The sequence below is a fragment of the Oncorhynchus gorbuscha genome, linkage group LG13, assembly GCF_021184085.1.
Source record: "Oncorhynchus gorbuscha isolate QuinsamMale2020 ecotype Even-year linkage group LG13, OgorEven_v1.0, whole genome shotgun sequence".
Lineage (NCBI taxonomy): Eukaryota > Metazoa > Chordata > Actinopteri > Salmoniformes > Salmonidae > Oncorhynchus > Oncorhynchus gorbuscha.
The window spans coordinates 41744916-41761986 of record NC_060185.1 but is presented as its reverse complement, the minus strand read 5'-3'; the positions used below and the strand labels follow the sequence as shown (position 1 = coordinate 41761986).

Sequence of the window (17071 nt, the reverse complement as noted above, 5' to 3'; positions counted from 1 at the left end):
TACGTATATATTTTAGAAAAACAATGTAAGCTCAGGCCATCTATTGTGTAGTACCATAATATTATCCTAATATAGCCCTACAGCCCACCAATCAACAAACGTCTTGCCATGCCCTAATACTATGGATGAGGGTGGGCACAGCATGGTGAGACAGACCCTATCCCCCTCTGTATATCCACCTGTCAATGATGCTTTGTTAACTAATTCAACTCAAATGCATTTTTGTTGTGAATATATCTGCCTTTTAGGGTGTCACTATTGCTTGCCACTCCTTCCAGGAAGGACCAAGTCAGTGCCCTGATAATGTGAGACCTGGTTAGATATAGGATTTGAATGGTTATTTATTGTAGCAGAGGGTGATCAACAAATAAAAGCAACAACGATCAGCAGACAATAGAACGTAATATGTTATGTGGGCGTGGCCTAATATAATTGTCTATTTAGCTATTGTTCGTCTACGTAAATAAAGAAATAAACTGGGGCCTGTCCAATGTTTTGATCAAAATACTGGGTGGATTGTCACACTTCTGAGTGTCTGGCCGAGGATCACTGTCAATAAACAGATAAAACTGTCTAGCTTCAAATGCCAGTCATCCGTACAGGAGGTCTGTGCAAAACGGGTGAGCTACGTGTCCCTTTAAGCTCTGTTATTCTACAATGATACTGTACTGAGCAGACTAGACTCAAGCCAAACATCCCCTTCATGATTGATGGGAATTAGAAGAGGTAAAGAGCTTTTACATGGCGATTAACAAAATGTCCTCTTTTCAGCATTCCTTTTTAAAAAATGTGTGAAACATAGACATTGAAACCAAAGTGACATATGTGCCTGAGAGGCTGTATACAAACCTGACACTGCATTAGCTTGGCCACATTTGTTTCACATTGAATTGACATATTATTAAATACTGGTATGACAGTGTTACAGTTGCATCATTATTGATTTCCAGATTTTATAGGGACAGAATGTGCTCTCTCAAAATGATGTATTATGGGTTATTCTGTTCACTTGAACAAAATGTACAGAGTGAATTAATGATGGTTTTAACAGCAGTGCAAATAGGCTACAGAAAGCCTTCCCCCATCAATCAATAATGATTGTATCGGCTTTATGCATCCTCCTGTCGTTTTTTAATACGTTAACTTGTCACCTTGCTTGATTCTATGCCACTGTTCCATTTATAGGGTGTAATTCACATGACTGTCTGACATAAACAAAAGCTTATATAAGACAGTAAAATGTATTAAATACTTACGAGGTCCGATTTCCGATCGTTCCCAGGTAGTGCTGCACGAGAAGTCATTGTCCCTGAGGTATCCGTTCTATTAGACTAAATGCCAACTTGGTTTGTATGTAGGTATGTACAGGATTAACGTTATATTCTACCGAGGATAACAGTCGACATTGGCCGCTCCACCGCCTAGCCAGTGTTCAAAGGCAATAGACGCCAATCCTACCGGCAACCCCAGGTTCGAGAGCAGTGAGACAGAATTGTATCCTCAAACAATACTCATTTTTATTGTAAAAGGGCAGCACCGAACACGAAATGATACAGACAATTGTCTAGAAAACTGTCTGAATCGCCTACTTACTAGACTATCCACTTCATGTTTGGCTGATTCTTCATGTGAAGAAAGGCATCAATGCTGTGCTTCATTATGGAAATAAAATGAAACCAAAATGGGTTTATTCTCACTATCGCACCATTACTATGCTAAAAATATTTTTTAGAAAGCAATTATGTGTGGTCCAGTGATGCCTGTGGGTGTATGTCCGGAACACAGAAGTTTGTTATATCCAATAAAAACAATTGGCAAAACTAAAAACATAGGTCAGGTAGTCTGCGCGTACCACGACCATGGGGGGATGTCTGTCGTTGAGAAATCTGTATTTTTTGGGGGGGTGCCAAATGATGCTCGCAAAACCAACCACTCCCAAGGCAAAACACTGAACGACTTAAGACTAATTGTCAACCAGCATTTCATAGTTGATTATTTAATAATTAACCGTCAACAGAAACAATACAACGACATGACAATTGCGGATAAAGCATCGGCGAATATACAGTTACCCCCTTTCTCTTTCTGTTCGCGATGGACCACTTCCGAAAAAGTAGCCGTCGAATAATAATCAACGTTCGAAAAATTATTTATCTTGGATTCTTGCAGATATCCTTCATTACTATCAGTTGTAACATTTGCCTACATAAAAAGACATCCCCAAACTGTATGACAAGAGCAAGAAGGAAGAACGTCAAGCAAAATAATAGGCAGGGCTGCGTCGGAGGCTCAGTAACACACCCTTCCCCCATGTTCTTAAAGAGACAATTTCCCCATTCATTCATCGGTAGAACAGCAGTTACCAGCACAAACCACACGCCAACCACGTTGGCAAGCAATACTCTGTACAGTAATGTCATCACTTGACACTGCAGACAGCATCTTTTGGGCATTTGACAACAGGGGTGACAGCGCCCTATCTAAAATAGACACACTTAAACAAAGCAACAAACAACTACTGTACTTGTATTTAATTCCCCCTTCACTTGTAATTTCTATTGTTGTGAGAACAAACCATCTGTTCTCTGGTGTATAGCATTTCTATGTTTTAATCTAGCTATGTTATTCACGTCTATTTATAGATTATACCAAGTGGGTGATGACAGCAGAAGCACACCACCAAAGACTATAGTCTCACCTGTACAAATCGGACACGAGAGGGTCGGGCCCATGAACACCTCATTCTGCTGTGTTCTCCGGGATCTTGCTATTTTGTTATTGAGATAGGCATATAGTGGATGTTGGTTTTAGCGCTTTTCTTGGTTTCGCATGGGTGATAGAGCAGTGTGAGAGCACAGAAGAGCAGTGTGAGAAAGTGAGCCACTATTGAAACAGTGTGAACCTGACAAGTTCCACGCGTCAGACTCTCTCTAATCAGTGTCTAGTCCCAAAGCATCATTAGGCAGTCATTTGGGACCAAATCATTTGGAAACCGCTTTATGTGGAATTTTCAATAGTCCTAATGGGGTATGTGCAAAGGCAGGTAAAGTGTGGGTGTCAGTTGGTGCTGCTCTTTCCACAGTGTGTACCACAGAGAGAGCCTGGACATGATTGTAAGTGATGTGTGCACACAGAGTAGGTCAGGGTGATCGACCAGGGCCCAGCCCACCACTGCATCCCTGGTTGACCGTGAGGAACTAAACACACACCACCTCCAGTCAGGTCCACTGTCCAACAGAGCCTCCACTGTCTGACTCAAGACTCTTGGCAGATCTGATTTGATATAGCTTCATGAATTAATAGTATTAGTACTGTATTAATAACCCATTAGTAGTCCATTCATTCCAAACATGTTACCTTATAACTTCAGCTGAGAGAGTGTTGAACCCTTTTAACTATTTGACTTCTACGTTATAATTAAAAAAAAACCAAGCCCACTCAATGTAGGCCTATAATAACATGGCAACATGAACGGTCCACTGTTATCCAAACTCCAAAATGCTTTACATATCCTCGGACACTGGTTGTTTCTGCGTTGACACCACTGGAGGAGAGTTACAAAGTACTGTAACTTCTCTCTATTCCAGTTGACCTACTATATTTCAGACCAAGTCATCTCAACGTTCTAATTACAATTGTTGGTAGGCAGCGCCACAGCCAACCCCCCACTGCATTCATCTCTAATCTGGCAGAGATTATGACGTCTGGAGGCACACTGGAGGCCATGCTCTGCCCTTAATCAAGAGTCTGTCCAACCCTGGCCCTGATGCCCAGGATGTTGTTGTTAAAAGTTTAGAAATAACTTTTTGTGAACAGAATCATTATTATATTTGATGAGCCTTGACTGTAATTCAAAAATGATTGAACATGTTGTCCAACTGTTTATTTGAATACAAATTGATAAAGGAACCAAATAGATAGAAATATAGGCCATTGATTGTATACATCATGGTTTTCAAGAGTATATCAGCAACAAAATAATGCATTGGGTAAATTACCATTGAAATAGGTAAGATTGGCATTTTTAGGAATTATGTTTCTAAATATCTAATGTATAGATCATACTTTTGCTTGTTATCTTGATATTGTTTGTTGATTGACATTTTTAGATACATCATGTTGGTGAGAAGTTGCAATGTCATCCTGTTTTCTTTCTGTGCTGTGTTGCAATTCTGTATGTTGTAGAGGGCCACCTAGTGGAGTAGTAGCCTCATCATGGCCGGAGGCATCCTTATAACTGTTGTGATGGCGTCATCTTGTGGTTATCAATGATTATTTTACTTGTGGTGGCAGTGTTTTATTGTATCATCAGCAAAACCCCATTTTATCCATAGAGTTGTGACATGATGATTGCCTGCACCTTTCTTAGTCATGTGCTAGTCATGCCTGTTAAGGACAGTCTCACTTTCATCTAGCATAAACGTACTTGCCATGCTTCTAGGCTCTGAGATATATGCTTGGTGATTGAAACTAACAAACTCAGCAAAAAAAGAAACGTCCCTTTTTCAGGACCCTGTCTTTCAAAGATAATTCGTAAAAATACAAATAACTTCACAGATCTTCATTGTAAAGGATTTAAACACTGTTTCCCATGCACCTGTGGAACGGTCGTTAAGACACTAACAGCTTACAGACGGTAGGCAATTAAGGTCACAGTTATGAAATCTTAGGACTAAAGAGGCCTTTCTACTGACTCTGAAAAACACCAAAAGAAAGATGCCCGGGGTCCCTGCTCATCTGCGGGAACGTGCCTTAGGCATGCTGCAATGAGGCATGAGGACTGCAGATGTGGCCAGGGCAATAGAGTGCAATGTCCGTACTGTGATATGCCTAAAACAGCGCTACAGGGAAACAGGATGGACAGCTGATCATCCTCGGAGTGGCAGACCACGTGTAACAAAACCTGCACAGGATCGGTTCATCCAAACATCACACCTGTGGGACAGGTACAGGATGGCAACAACAACTGCCCGAGATATACCAGGAACGCACAATCACTCCATCAGCGATCAGACTGTCTGCAATAGGCTGAGAGAGGCTGGACTGAGGGCTTGTAGGCCTGTTGTAAGGCAGGTCCTCACCAGACATCACCGGCAACAGCGTCGTCTATGGGCACAAACCCACCGTCGATGGACCAGAGAGGACTGGCAAAAAGTGCTCTTCACTGACGAGTCGCGGTTTTGTCTCACCAGGGGTGATGGTCCGATTCACGTTTATCGTCGAAGGAATGAGCGTTACACCGAGGCCTGTACTCTGGAGCGGGATCGATTTGGAGGTGGAGGGTCCGTCATGGTCTGGGGCGGTGTGTCACAGCATCATCGGACTGAGCTTATTGTCATTGCAGGCAATCTCAATGCTGTGCGTTACAGGGAAGACAACCTCCTCCCTCATGTGGTACCCTTCCTGCAGGCTCATCCTGACATGACCCTCCAGCATGACAATTCCACCAGCCATACTGCTCATTCTGTGCGTGATTTCCTGCAAGACATGAATGTCAGTGTTCTGTCATGGCCAGCGAAGAGCTCGGATCTCAATCCCATTGAGCTCGTCTGGAACCTGTTGGACCAGAGAGTGAGGGCTAGGGCCATTCCCCCCGGAAATGTTCGGGAACTTGCAGGTGCCTTGGTGGAAGTGTGGGGTAACATCTCACAGCAAGAACAGGCAAATCGGGTGTAGTCCATGAGGAGAAGATGCACTGCAGTATTTAATGCAGCTGGTGACCACACCAGATACGGACTGTTACTTTTGATTTTGACACCCCCTTTGTTCAGGGACACATTATTCAATTTCTGTTAGTCACATGTCTGTTGAACTTGTTCAGTTTATGTCTCAGTTGATGAATTGTATGTTCATACAAATATTTACACATGTTAAGTTTACTGAAAATAAACACAGTTGACAGTGAGAGGATGTTTATTTTTTGCTGAGTTTACATTATAGAAGTAAATAGAAAGTGAACCAGCTAAACAGACCATTGCGGCACTCTTTCTCTCTCTCTCTCTCTCTCTCTCTCTCTCTCTCTCTCTCTCTCTCTCTCTCTCTCTCTCTCTCTCTCTCTCTCTCTCTCTCTCTCTCTCTCTCTCTCTCTCTCTGATTTTCCCCTCTCTCTCTCTCTCTCTCTCTCTCTCTCTCTCTCTCTCTCTCTCTCTCTCTCTCTCTCTCTCTCTCTCTCTCTCTCTCTCTCTCTCTCTCTCTCTCTCTCTCTCTCAGCACAGTACATTACTATGTAATAATAAGGTTACAAATACTATATTTCCCATCAAAATGTGTGTGACTTTTGCATTTTCTACATGATCAAGCACAGCAAGATAGTATCAGTGTGCTTTACCCTAGACACAGCCTCGACTGATTGCAGTGCGGTCACAGATGAAGCTTTGAAGTGGTTTCTATCATTTTCTTGGTACTGACATGCATCTGTCACATCTAGACACATGCTTAGCTTTCTGTGGTAATCAAATGTGAGACTGATCTGATGTCACAGACAGGGTCTCTAAACTGCAGAAATTGTGCTGACCTATTAGGAAGTTTCCGACACTTCGTAAAAACCTCACCTTTAAAATGAAGAATTAATCTCTGTGCCTTTCACAATTTATGACTCACAGCTATCAGATGCAGCACTAATCTCTCCTCCTCAAAGGTAAGTTGATTTATGACTAGTGAATACCATTTTTGGTCAAATATTTTCATGCAACAGTGTGTTTTCAAAGTCAGAATGCATGCACATTTACACTTTTGTCATTGCTGAAACTTCTTAAAGGGGCAATGCCTCGCTTGATGCATTTTAGACTTTAAAGTTAATGATTTTTGAAGAATATAACTTATCGATGCCTCATTAGCTTAGTTCAACTGTCGTTCAACTGTCGTACCCCATTTTTGAAGAATATAACTTATCGATGCCTCATTAGCTTAGTTCAACTGTCGTACCCCATTTTACCAAAACAGTGGTGTGGGGACGCTTTGTTATTGTTTGAACTGCAGGTTGCCCCTTAAATCTCAATAAAAGTTTTAATGATGAAAGGGAATCTACTGGAAAGACAGAGCAATCCGTTGGGTCCCATTTTATAGTAAGTGACAGGGAAAGTATATATTTATTAAGTTGGCAAGCACAGTGTAATTATAATGTACTCATTGCTACACAGTGCTGACATGTTTATAGACAAACTCCACTATGTATTTATTTGGAGACTGAAAACCTTTAATTTAGCTCATACGCCAGCATTTTGGATTTGTGATCAAATGTTTTCTTTCTGTACTGCAAATGCATCCAACAAGTTTGTAGAGTCGCAAGATTTTCACGTAATTAACAAGACATTGAGACATTGTACTGGATATCCAAAGAAAGGAACAATGAAATGGCATAGATGACATTGAAACTGTTGAGCAGGATGTGTACCGTAAGCAGGAATTATGGTTCAACAGAAGTTTCATATATTTGTTTCACATCTCATGTTGGCCCGCTTTCCTTCCCTGTCACATCAGCACTATTTCCTGGCGATGTTGGGGATTTTAAGCACGGTCATCATGGCCCTCATCTCAGTCGCTGCTACCTGCCCTGCCTCACCATGTGAATGTCTGGACAACGTCACAGTCAGCTGCCCGGACAAGAGGCTGAAGAAATTCCCTAACCTCCCCGATGGTATTGAGGAGCTTTATATGGCCCACAACCTGATCCAGACATTCCCCACCAGTGGACTGGAGCAGCTGCAGTTCCTGGATCTCACCAAAAACCGCCTCAATGTCTCCTTGACCTTCAACTTCATCTGGCCCAACATGAGCAGCCTGGTCAAGCTGTTTCTCAGGGGTAATTGCCTGGGTTCACTGGGCCCTGGGCAGCTCAAAGGCCTCTCAGCGCTCACCTTCCTGGACCTCAGTGAGAACCACATGGAGGCCCTGCACCCAGGAACTCTCCAAGGCCTTGGTCAATTGAAGACGCTCATTCTCACACTGAACCAGATCAACAGCCTGCAGTACGGGGCACTGAGTGGAGCCCCTGCACTCACTGACCTTCACCTGAGCAGCAACAGTATTGTGGAGTTTGAAGAAGGGGTGTTTGAGAACTCCTCCAAGTTGGCAAAGCTGATTTTGTCCAAGAACAACTTGGTTAGCATTGGGAATGGCACATTCAGGGGAGCAGTTAACCTGAGTCATCTGGACCTCAGTGGAAACAAGTTTGATTTTGTGCCCATTGCTGCCCTGAGGGATGTGTCACAGCTGCACAGCTTGTACCTCCAGAAGAACAGCATCACCTTCATACCAGAAGATGCTTTCTCTGAGCTCAGCCATCTAAGGATTTTGGTTTTGAATAATAACTGCCTGAGCAGAATAGCTGAGGACTCATTGAGCGGTCTATTCCATCTCGGTCAATTGGATCTGAGCTACAATAACCTCAAATCCCTCCCCTCTGAAGTTTTTCAATATCTAGGCAGACTGGAGCTCCTGGATCTCTACCATAACAACCTGACATACCTTCCAGAGGACCTGTTTCACAACCTAACTGGGCTGAGAGAGCTGCAGCTTGACAGCAACAAGATCTCATCCATTCCACCAGGGCTCTTTCACATGATGTCTAAGCTAAGGGAACTCCAGCTGGCCAACAATCAGATATCTGACCTCCACAAAGCCTTGTTCTCCAGCTTGAGGAGCCTACGGAAACTCTACCTGGACAACAACGTACTAAGCAAGATTCCCAGAGGCCTATTCCACAAGACCAAGAGTCTCAGGGAGCTACAGTTAGACAATAACCACCTCAGGTCTCTCGCTAGGTCCATCTTCCATGGTTTGACAAAACTCCACTTCCTGAAGCTCTTCAACAACCGTCTCACAGCAATTCACCCTGAGCAGTTTTCTACCCTTGGTGAACTGAGAGAGCTCCTGTTGAATGAAAACCTGATTGAAGATCTTCCAAAAGGCTTATTTTCTAAGCTTCGAAGCCTCAAGATTCTGGATTTGAACAACAACCGCCTCACAGCACTGGCTTCTACAGACTTTGATGGGTTAGGTGCCCTAAAGGAGCTTAATCTCAGCTTCAACCAGCTTCATGATCTCCCATATGCCACCTTCTACTCCCTGGATGATTTACGTAGACTCCTTCTCCAGAACAACCGCTTGGTGTCCTTGCACCCTCAAGTTTTCTCCCCCCTGGTCAACTTACAGGAGCTTGACTTGGACAACAACCAGATCAAACTGCTACACCCTGACGTGTTTCAAGGCCTTCACCACCTCCAGAAACTGCACCTGAAATCAAACTGCCTCAGTACTCTTGTGCATGGGACACTGGAGCCTCTGGAGAGTCTGAAGATCCTCCACCTGGAGGGGAACCCCTGGGACTGCTCTTGCAGATCACCCATTCTGTACATCAATAACTGGATTATCAACAATACCCAGAAGCTACAGGACAAACCCATGTGTTCCTCAATCAACCGACCCATTTCACAGCCTGCAAATCTATTAAAACCCTGTGTGAGCATTGCATGCTGCCCCAAAAGCAAATTTCCCCTAGAGATGCTGACAGTGCTTACAGCTTGGCTTCTAGGTATTGGTTTTCTGTGACTTCCTTTTGCGGTTTCTTTCCTGTTTTCAGATGGTTATGTTTATTGCTTTCATGCAACTGTCTATTGCAAATGCATTGTTAAGAATCTAAGTTGATGTAGTGTAAAGATTAAAATACCATGGAATTGTGTTTTTAAATAAAAAAAGAAACGTCCTCTCACTGTCAACTGCTTTTATTTTCAGCAAGTTTAACGTGTGTAAATATTTGTATGAACATAACAAGATTCAACAACTGAGACATAAACTGAACAAGTTCCACCGACATGTGACTAACAGAAATGTAATATTGTGTCTTTGAACAAAGGGGGGTCAAAATAAATCAAAAGTAACAGTCAGTATCTGGTGTGGCCACCAGCTGCATTAAGTACTGCAGTGCATCTCCTCCTCATGGACTGCACCAGATTTGCCAGTTCTTTCTGTGAGATGTTACCCCACACTTCCACCAAGGCACCTGCAAGTTCCGAACATTTCTGGGGGGAATGGTCCTAGCCCTCACCCTCCGATCCAACAGGTCCCAGACGGGCTCAATGGGATTGAGATCCGGGCTCGTCGCTGGCCATGGCAGAACACTGACATTCCTGTCTTGCAGGAAATCACTCACAGAATGAGCAGTATGGCTGGTGGCATTGTCATGCTGGAGGGTCATGTCAGGATGAGCCTACAGGAAGGGTACCACATGAGGGAGGAGGATTTTTACCTGTAACACACAGTGTTGAGACTGCCTGCAATGACAACAAGCTCAGTCCGATGATGCTGTGACACACCGCCCCAGACCATGACGCCCCAGACCTCCACCTCCACCTCCAAATCGATCCCGCTCCAGAGTACAGGCCTCGGTGTAACGCTCATTCCTTCGACGATAACCGCGAATCCAACCATCACCCCTGGTGAGACAAAATCGTGACTCATCAGTGAAGAGCACTTTTTGCCAGTCCTGTCTGGTCCAGCGACGGTGGGTTTGTGCCCATAGGTGACGCTGTTGCCGGTGATGTCTGGTGAGGACCTGCCTTACAACAGGCCTACAAGCCCCCAGTCCAGCCTCTCCTAGTCTATTGCAGACAGTCTGAGCACTGATGGAGGGATTGTGCGTTACTGGTGTAACTCGGGCAGTTGTTGTTGCCATCCTGTAGCTGTCCTGCAGGTGTGATGTGTGGATGTATCGATCCTGTGCAGATGTTGTTAGTTACACGTGGTCTGCCACTGCGAGGACGATCAGCTATCCATCACATCTCCCTGTAGCGCTGTCTTAGGCGTCTCACAGTACGGACATTGCAATTTATTGCCCTGGCCACATCTGCAGTCCTCATGTCTCATTGCAGCAAGCGTAAGGCACGTTCACGCAGATGAGCAGGGACCCTGGGCATCTTTCTTTTGGTGTTTTTCAGAGTCAGTAGAAAGGCCTCTTTAGTGTCCTAAGTTTTCATAACTGTGACCTTAATTGCCTACCAACTGTAAGCTGTTAGGGTCTTAACGACCGTTCCACAGGTGCATGTTCATTAATTGTTTATGGTTCATTGAACAAGCATGGGAAACAGTGTTTAAACCCTTTACAATGAAGATCTGTGAAGTTATTTGGATTTTTACGAATTATCTTTGAAAGACAGGGTCCTGAAAAAGGGACGTTTCTTTTTTTGCTGAGTTTATTTTGTTTTTCTTTGAAATAAAAGTAACAATTTCATTGAATTTCTTGAAATGTTATAATATCTGCCATAATTTGGGATCATGATGTGAATTAAACTGAAATGAGTGCTGTTCAGAGTTAATAAACTTAAGGCATTTATTGTATAATGTATGACTAATTGCCCATACATGGATACAAAACATACATACATACTCTCTCCAACTTGAGACATGCAGTCACACTCAGAGATACACCTGCTCGTGCTTCTAAATGCCACTAGACATCACTGCATTCCCACTGTGCAGAGTCAAAGATACATTCACCTACAAGTGCTGAGGGGCATTATTGCTGAGCATTCGTGAGTGAGCCTTGAGTCAAACTTTTATGAGGTTGAATGTGATTAACCCTAAATTGAAAGAAATTAAGGAAACTGTGGAACATGGGGTCAGGTCAGGCACCCTAAGCAGAACACAGCAGAACACATGAGGTTTGGTCCCTCACCTCCTGCACTGGATTCTAGGTGGGGTGCTGCTGTAGAGTGGCTGGGTGGCTAGAAAGTGGCCCTTAATCTAAATGACAAATGATCTGCTATTAAGTACATTGAGTATGTCAGAGAACTTTGGGGAAAATACCCAAAGGTCTTTGGTCTTGGTGAGTTTGGTCTGTAAACATAGAAATTCTGCCATGCCCAATTTGACTGACAGGCAGCAAATGTAGACTTTTGATTTTCAGGAAGGAGGATTGGAGGGAAGGATGATCCTAGATGGGTGCAAGGCAGACCACCATAACCACATATTAAATTAATGAATCAATGTAAAGTGTGCAACAATATTGTCACGCCTTGGTCTTAGTATTTTGTGTTCTTTATATATTTGGTCAGGCCAGGGTGTGACATGGGTTACTGTGGTGTGTTTTTTGTCTTGGGGTTTTGTGGGGCGTCGACGTAGTCTATGGCTGCCTGAGGCGGTTCTCAATCAGAGTCAGGTGATTCTCGTTGTCTCTGATTGGGAACCATTGCGGGTGCATAGCCCGCATAGCCCGGTGTGGTTCATACCAGCTCTTCGTATTGGCCGGGCCTGAGTGGGCATCGAGCCAGGTAAGGTTGGGCAGGCTCGGTGCTCAAGAGCTCCAGTGCGCCTGCACGGTCCGGTCTATGCAGAGCCACCTCCACACACCAGTCCTCCGGTGGCAGCTCCCCGCACCAGGCTTCCTGTGTGTGTTCTCTATCCAGTTCCACCTGTGCCTGCACCACGCATCAGGCCTACAGTGCGCCTCGCCTCTCCAGCGCTGTCGGAGTCTCCCGCCTGTTCAGCGCAGCCTGCGTTTTCCTCCTCTCCTGCGCTGCCGGAGTCTCCCGCCTGTTCAGCTCTTCCAGAGCCTTCCTCCTCTACAGCGCTGCCGGAGCCTCCTGCCTGTTCAACGCAGCCAGAGCTGTCAGCCTGTATGGAGCAGTCAGAGCTGCCAATCTGCATGGAGCAGCCAGAGCTGTCAATCTGCATGGAGCAGCCAGAGCTGCCAGTCTGCATGGAGCAGCCAGAGCTGCCAGTCTGCATGGAGCAGCCAGACCTGCCAGTCTACATGGAGCAGCCAGAGCTGCCAGTCTGCATGGAGCAGCCAGAGCTGCCAGTCTGCATGGAGCAGCCAGAGCAGCTAGATCCGCCAGTCAGCCATGATCTTCCAGATCTGCCAGTCAACCAGATTCTTCCAGATCTGCCAGTCAACCAGATTCTTCCAGATCTGCCAGTCAACCAGATTCTTCCAGATCTGCCAGTCAACCAGACTCTTCCAGATCTGCCAGTCAACCAGACTCTTCCAGATCCGTCAGCCAGCCAGGATCTGCTGGAGCCAACTACCTGCCTGAGCTTCCTCTCAGTGCTGAGCTTTCCCTCAGTGCTGGGCTTTCCCTCAGTGCTGGGCTTTCCCTCAGTGCTGGGCTTTCCCTCAGTGCTGGGCTTTCCCTCAGTCCCGAGCTTCCCCTCAGTCCCGAGCTACCCCTCAGTCCCGAGCTACGCCTCAGTCCCGAGCTACCCCTCAGTCCCGAGCTGCCTCAGTCCCGAGCTGCCCCTCAGTCACGAGCCGCCCCTCAGTCCAGTGGGGTTCTGGGTGAGGACTACTAGGCCATGGTCGGCGGCGAGGGTGGACTATCCCAGGATGCGAAGTGGAGGAACTATGACATTTATGGAGTGGGGTCCACGTCCCGAGCCGGAGCCGCCACCATGGACAGACGCCCACCCGGACACTCCCTATGGTTTTGAGGTGCGTCCGGGAGTCCGCACCTCCAGTGGGGTTCTGGGTGAGGACTACTAGGCCATGGGGGGGGGGGGGGGTTCTGTCACGCCTTGGTCTTAGTATTTTGTGTTTTCTTTATATATTTGGTCAGGCCAGGGTGTGACATGGGTTATTGTGGTGTGTTTTTTGTCTTGGGGTTTTGTGGGGCGTCGACGTAGTCTATGGCTGCCTGAGGCGGTTCTCAATCAGAGTCAGGTGATTCTCGTTGTGTCTGATTGGGAAGCATATTTAGGCAGCCATATTCTGTGAGTGTTTTGGTGGGTGATTGTTCCTGTCTCTGTGTAGTTGTTCACCAGACAGGCTGTATAGGTTTTCACGTTCCATTTGTTGTTTTGTAATCTTTATAGTTATTTCATGTATCGTTATTCTTCATTAAAGAACATGAGTAACCACCACGCTGCATTTTGGTCCGCTTCTCCTTCAACAGACGAACGCCATTACAAATATCATTATGGAAATCATTAACTGATTACCCTATAAGGATTTGCATATTTGCACACTTACCATAGCAATTTAAGTACCCAAGTTAACATAACATGAATTAGGTTACCAGTGGAAACAGGTTAGATTATGTGCCCCTTGCTGCCCTCAAGGATGTGTCACTGCACCCCTTCTCCAGAACAACCGCTTGGTGGCTTTGCACCCTCAAGTCTTCGCCCCCTTCATGACTTGGAGCTTGACTTGGACAACAACCAGATCAAACTGCTACACCCTAACATGTTTCAAGGCCTTCACCACCTCCAGAAACTGCACCTGAAATCAAACCGCCTCAGTACTCTTGTGAATGGGACACTGGAGCCTCTGGAGAGCCTGAAGATCCTCCACCTGGAGGGGAACCCCTGGGACTGCCCTTGCAGATCAGCCATTTCTGCACAGTGGCAAGAAAAAGTATGTGAACCCTTTGGAATTACCTGGATGCCTACATAAATTGGTCATCAAATTTGATCTGATCTTCATCTAAATCACAACAACAGACAAACATAGTGTGCTTAAACTAATAACACGCAAAGTATTGTATTTTTCTTGTCTATATTGAATACATAATTTAAACATTTACAATATAGGTTGGGGAAAGTATGTGAACCCCTAGGCTAATGACTTCTCCAAAAGTTAATTGTAGTTAGGAGTCAGCTAATCTGGAGTCCAATCATTGAGACTAGATTGGAGATGTTGGTTAGAGCTGCCTTGCTCTATAAAAAACACTCACAAAATTTGAGTTTGATATTCACAAGAAGCATTTCCTAATTACTGGAATAAAAGAGATCTTAGAAGACCTAAGATTAAGAATTGTTGACTTGCATAAAGCTGGAAAGGGTTTACAAAAGTATCTCTAAAAGCCTTGATGTTCATCAGTCCACGGTAAGACAAATTGTCTATAAATTGAGAAAGTTCAGCACTGTTGCTACTTTCCCTAGGAGTGGCCGTCCTGCAAAGATGACTGCAAGAGCAAAGCACAGAATGTTAAAGGAGGTTAAGAAGAATCCTAGAGTCTCAGCTAAAGACTTACAGAAATCTCTGGAAGATGCTAACATCTCTGTTGACAAGTCTACAATACATAAAACACTAAACAAGAATGGTGTTCATTGGAGAACACCACGGAAGAAGCCACTGCTGTCCAAAAAAAACCCATTGCTGCACATCTGAAGTTTGCAAAAGTGCATCTGGATGTTTCACAGCGCTACTGGCAAAATATTCTGTGGAGACATGATATTACTGTTGAGTTGTTTGGAAGGAACACACAACACTATGTGTGGAGAAAAAAAGGCACAGCACTTCAACATCAAAACCTCATCCAAACTGTAAAGTAAGGTGGAGGGAGCATCGTGATTTTGGGCTGCTTTGCTGCATCAAGGCCTGGACAGCTTGCTATCATTGATGGAAAAATTAATTCCCAAGTTTATCAAGACATTTTGCAAGAGAATGTTAGGCTATCTGTCTGCCAATTGAAGCTTAACAAAAGTTGGGTGATGCAACAGGACAATGACCCAAAACACGGAAGTAAATCAACAACAGAATGGCTTAAACAGAAGAAAATACACCTTCTGGAGTGGCCCAGTCAGAGTCCTGACCTCAACCCAATTGAGATGCTGTGGCATGACCTCAAGAGAGCAATTCACACCAGAAATCCCAAGAATATTGCTGAGCTGAAACAGTTTTGTAAAGTGGAATGGTCCAAAATTCCTCCTGACCGTTGTGCAGGTCTGATCCGCAACTACAGAAAACGTTTGTTTGAGGTTATTGCTGCCAAAGGAGGGCCAACCAGTTATTAAAGGGTTTCACATATTTTTCCCACCCTGCACTGTGAATGTTTACATGGTGTGTTCAATAAAGACATGAAAACATATATTTGTTTGTGTGTTATTAGTTTAAGCAGACTGTGTTTGTCTATTGTTGTGACCTAGATGAAGATCAGATCAAATTTTATGACCAAATTATGCAGAAATCCAGGTACTTCCAAAGGGTTCACATACTTTTTCTTGCCACTGTACATCAGTAACTGGATCATCAACAACACCCAGAAGCTACAGGGTGAACCCATGTGTTCCTCACTCAACCGACCCATTTCACAGCCTGCAAACCTATTAAAACCCTGTGTGAGCGTTGCATGCTGCCCCAGAAGCAAATTTCCCCTAGAGATGCTGACAGTGCTTACAGCTTGGCTTCTAGGTATTGGTTTTCTGTAACTTCCTTTAGCAGTTTCTTTGTTTTCAGATGGTCATGTTTATTGCTTTCATGCAACTGTCTATTGCAAATGCACTGTAAAGAATCTAAGTTTAAAATGCCACAGAATTATGTTTTTAAATGCTTTATTGAAAATTCATGCTTTTATTTTTATTTAATTTCTTGATCATTTACAATATCTGCCATAATGTGAGATCTTGATGTGAATTAGACTCAAAGGAGTGTTGTTCGGAGTTAATAAACTTAAGGCATTTACTGTATAATGTATGACTAATTGCCCATCCATGGATACAAAACATACATACATACATACATACATACATACATACATACATACATACATACATACATACATACATACATACATACATACATACATACATACATACATACATACATACATACATACATACATACATACATACCTCTCTCCAACTTGAGACATACAGTCGCACTCAGAGATACAACTGCTTGTGCTTCTAAATGCAATTACACATCCCTGCGTACCCACTGTACAGAGTCAAAGATACTACATTAGCCCACAAGTGCTGAGGGGCATTACTGCTGAGCAAAAGTGAGTGAGCCTTGAGTCAACCTTTAGAGGTTGAAGGTGATTATAGCGCCATAGAGGGACACCAACCTGTAGGCACCCAATAATTTGAATCCTTTAAAAAAAATAGCAGCACACTAGCAGCTCCGATGCAATAAATTAATAACCAACGTTTCGACTGCAAGCTGTCTTCATCAGGGTTTCAGACATGTTTCGCTCTACTGACAAGCCACACACCTAAAAAAATACAAATAAATTATCCCTCAATACCCCTTCAATTTGCTCAATATTATGTTGCAGCTGTTAGAGGGACTATATGCACAGATAGCAAGAACAACAAGTAATGCTTCAAAATATATACACACACACACACAGAGGAC

General features: G+C 44.2%; 2 protein-coding genes across 6 annotated transcripts in view; one reads left to right on the top strand and one right to left on the bottom strand.

The window, feature by feature from the left end:
* The window catches only part of LOC123992899 (MAP/microtubule affinity-regulating kinase 4-like), a 57999-nt gene extending 55165 nt beyond the window's left edge, over positions 1-2834 (bottom strand). For 3 of the 5 annotated variants that reach the window (XM_046294512.1, XM_046294516.1, XM_046294517.1), the window contains exon 1: positions 1257-2303. In XM_046294512.1, the coding sequence (XP_046150468.1) occupies positions 1257-1304 (48 nt within the window). In that variant the 5' untranslated portion in view covers positions 1305-2303. Of the gene's footprint in view, positions 1-1256; positions 2304-2698 lie in introns of those variants that run through there. The other 2 variants (XM_046294513.1, XM_046294514.1) reach the window with 2 other exon arrangements.
* Positions 2835-6496: 3662 nt separating this feature from the next.
* Positions 6497-9697, top strand: LOC123994022 (insulin-like growth factor-binding protein complex acid labile subunit). The gene is made up of 2 exons (XM_046296502.1): positions 6497-6637; positions 7480-9697. Exon 2 carries the CDS (start codon positions 7495-7497, stop codon positions 9547-9549), a length of 2055 nt encoding a protein of 684 aa, XP_046152458.1. The 5' UTR covers positions 6497-6637; positions 7480-7494; the 3' UTR covers positions 9550-9697.
* The last annotated feature ends 7374 nt before the right edge of the window (positions 9698-17071 follow it).

Coding starts and splice junctions, on each gene's coding strand:
- LOC123994022 (XM_046296502.1), top strand. CDS start 7,495: ATGTTGGGGATTTTAAGCACGGTCATCATGGCCCTCATCTCAGTCGCT.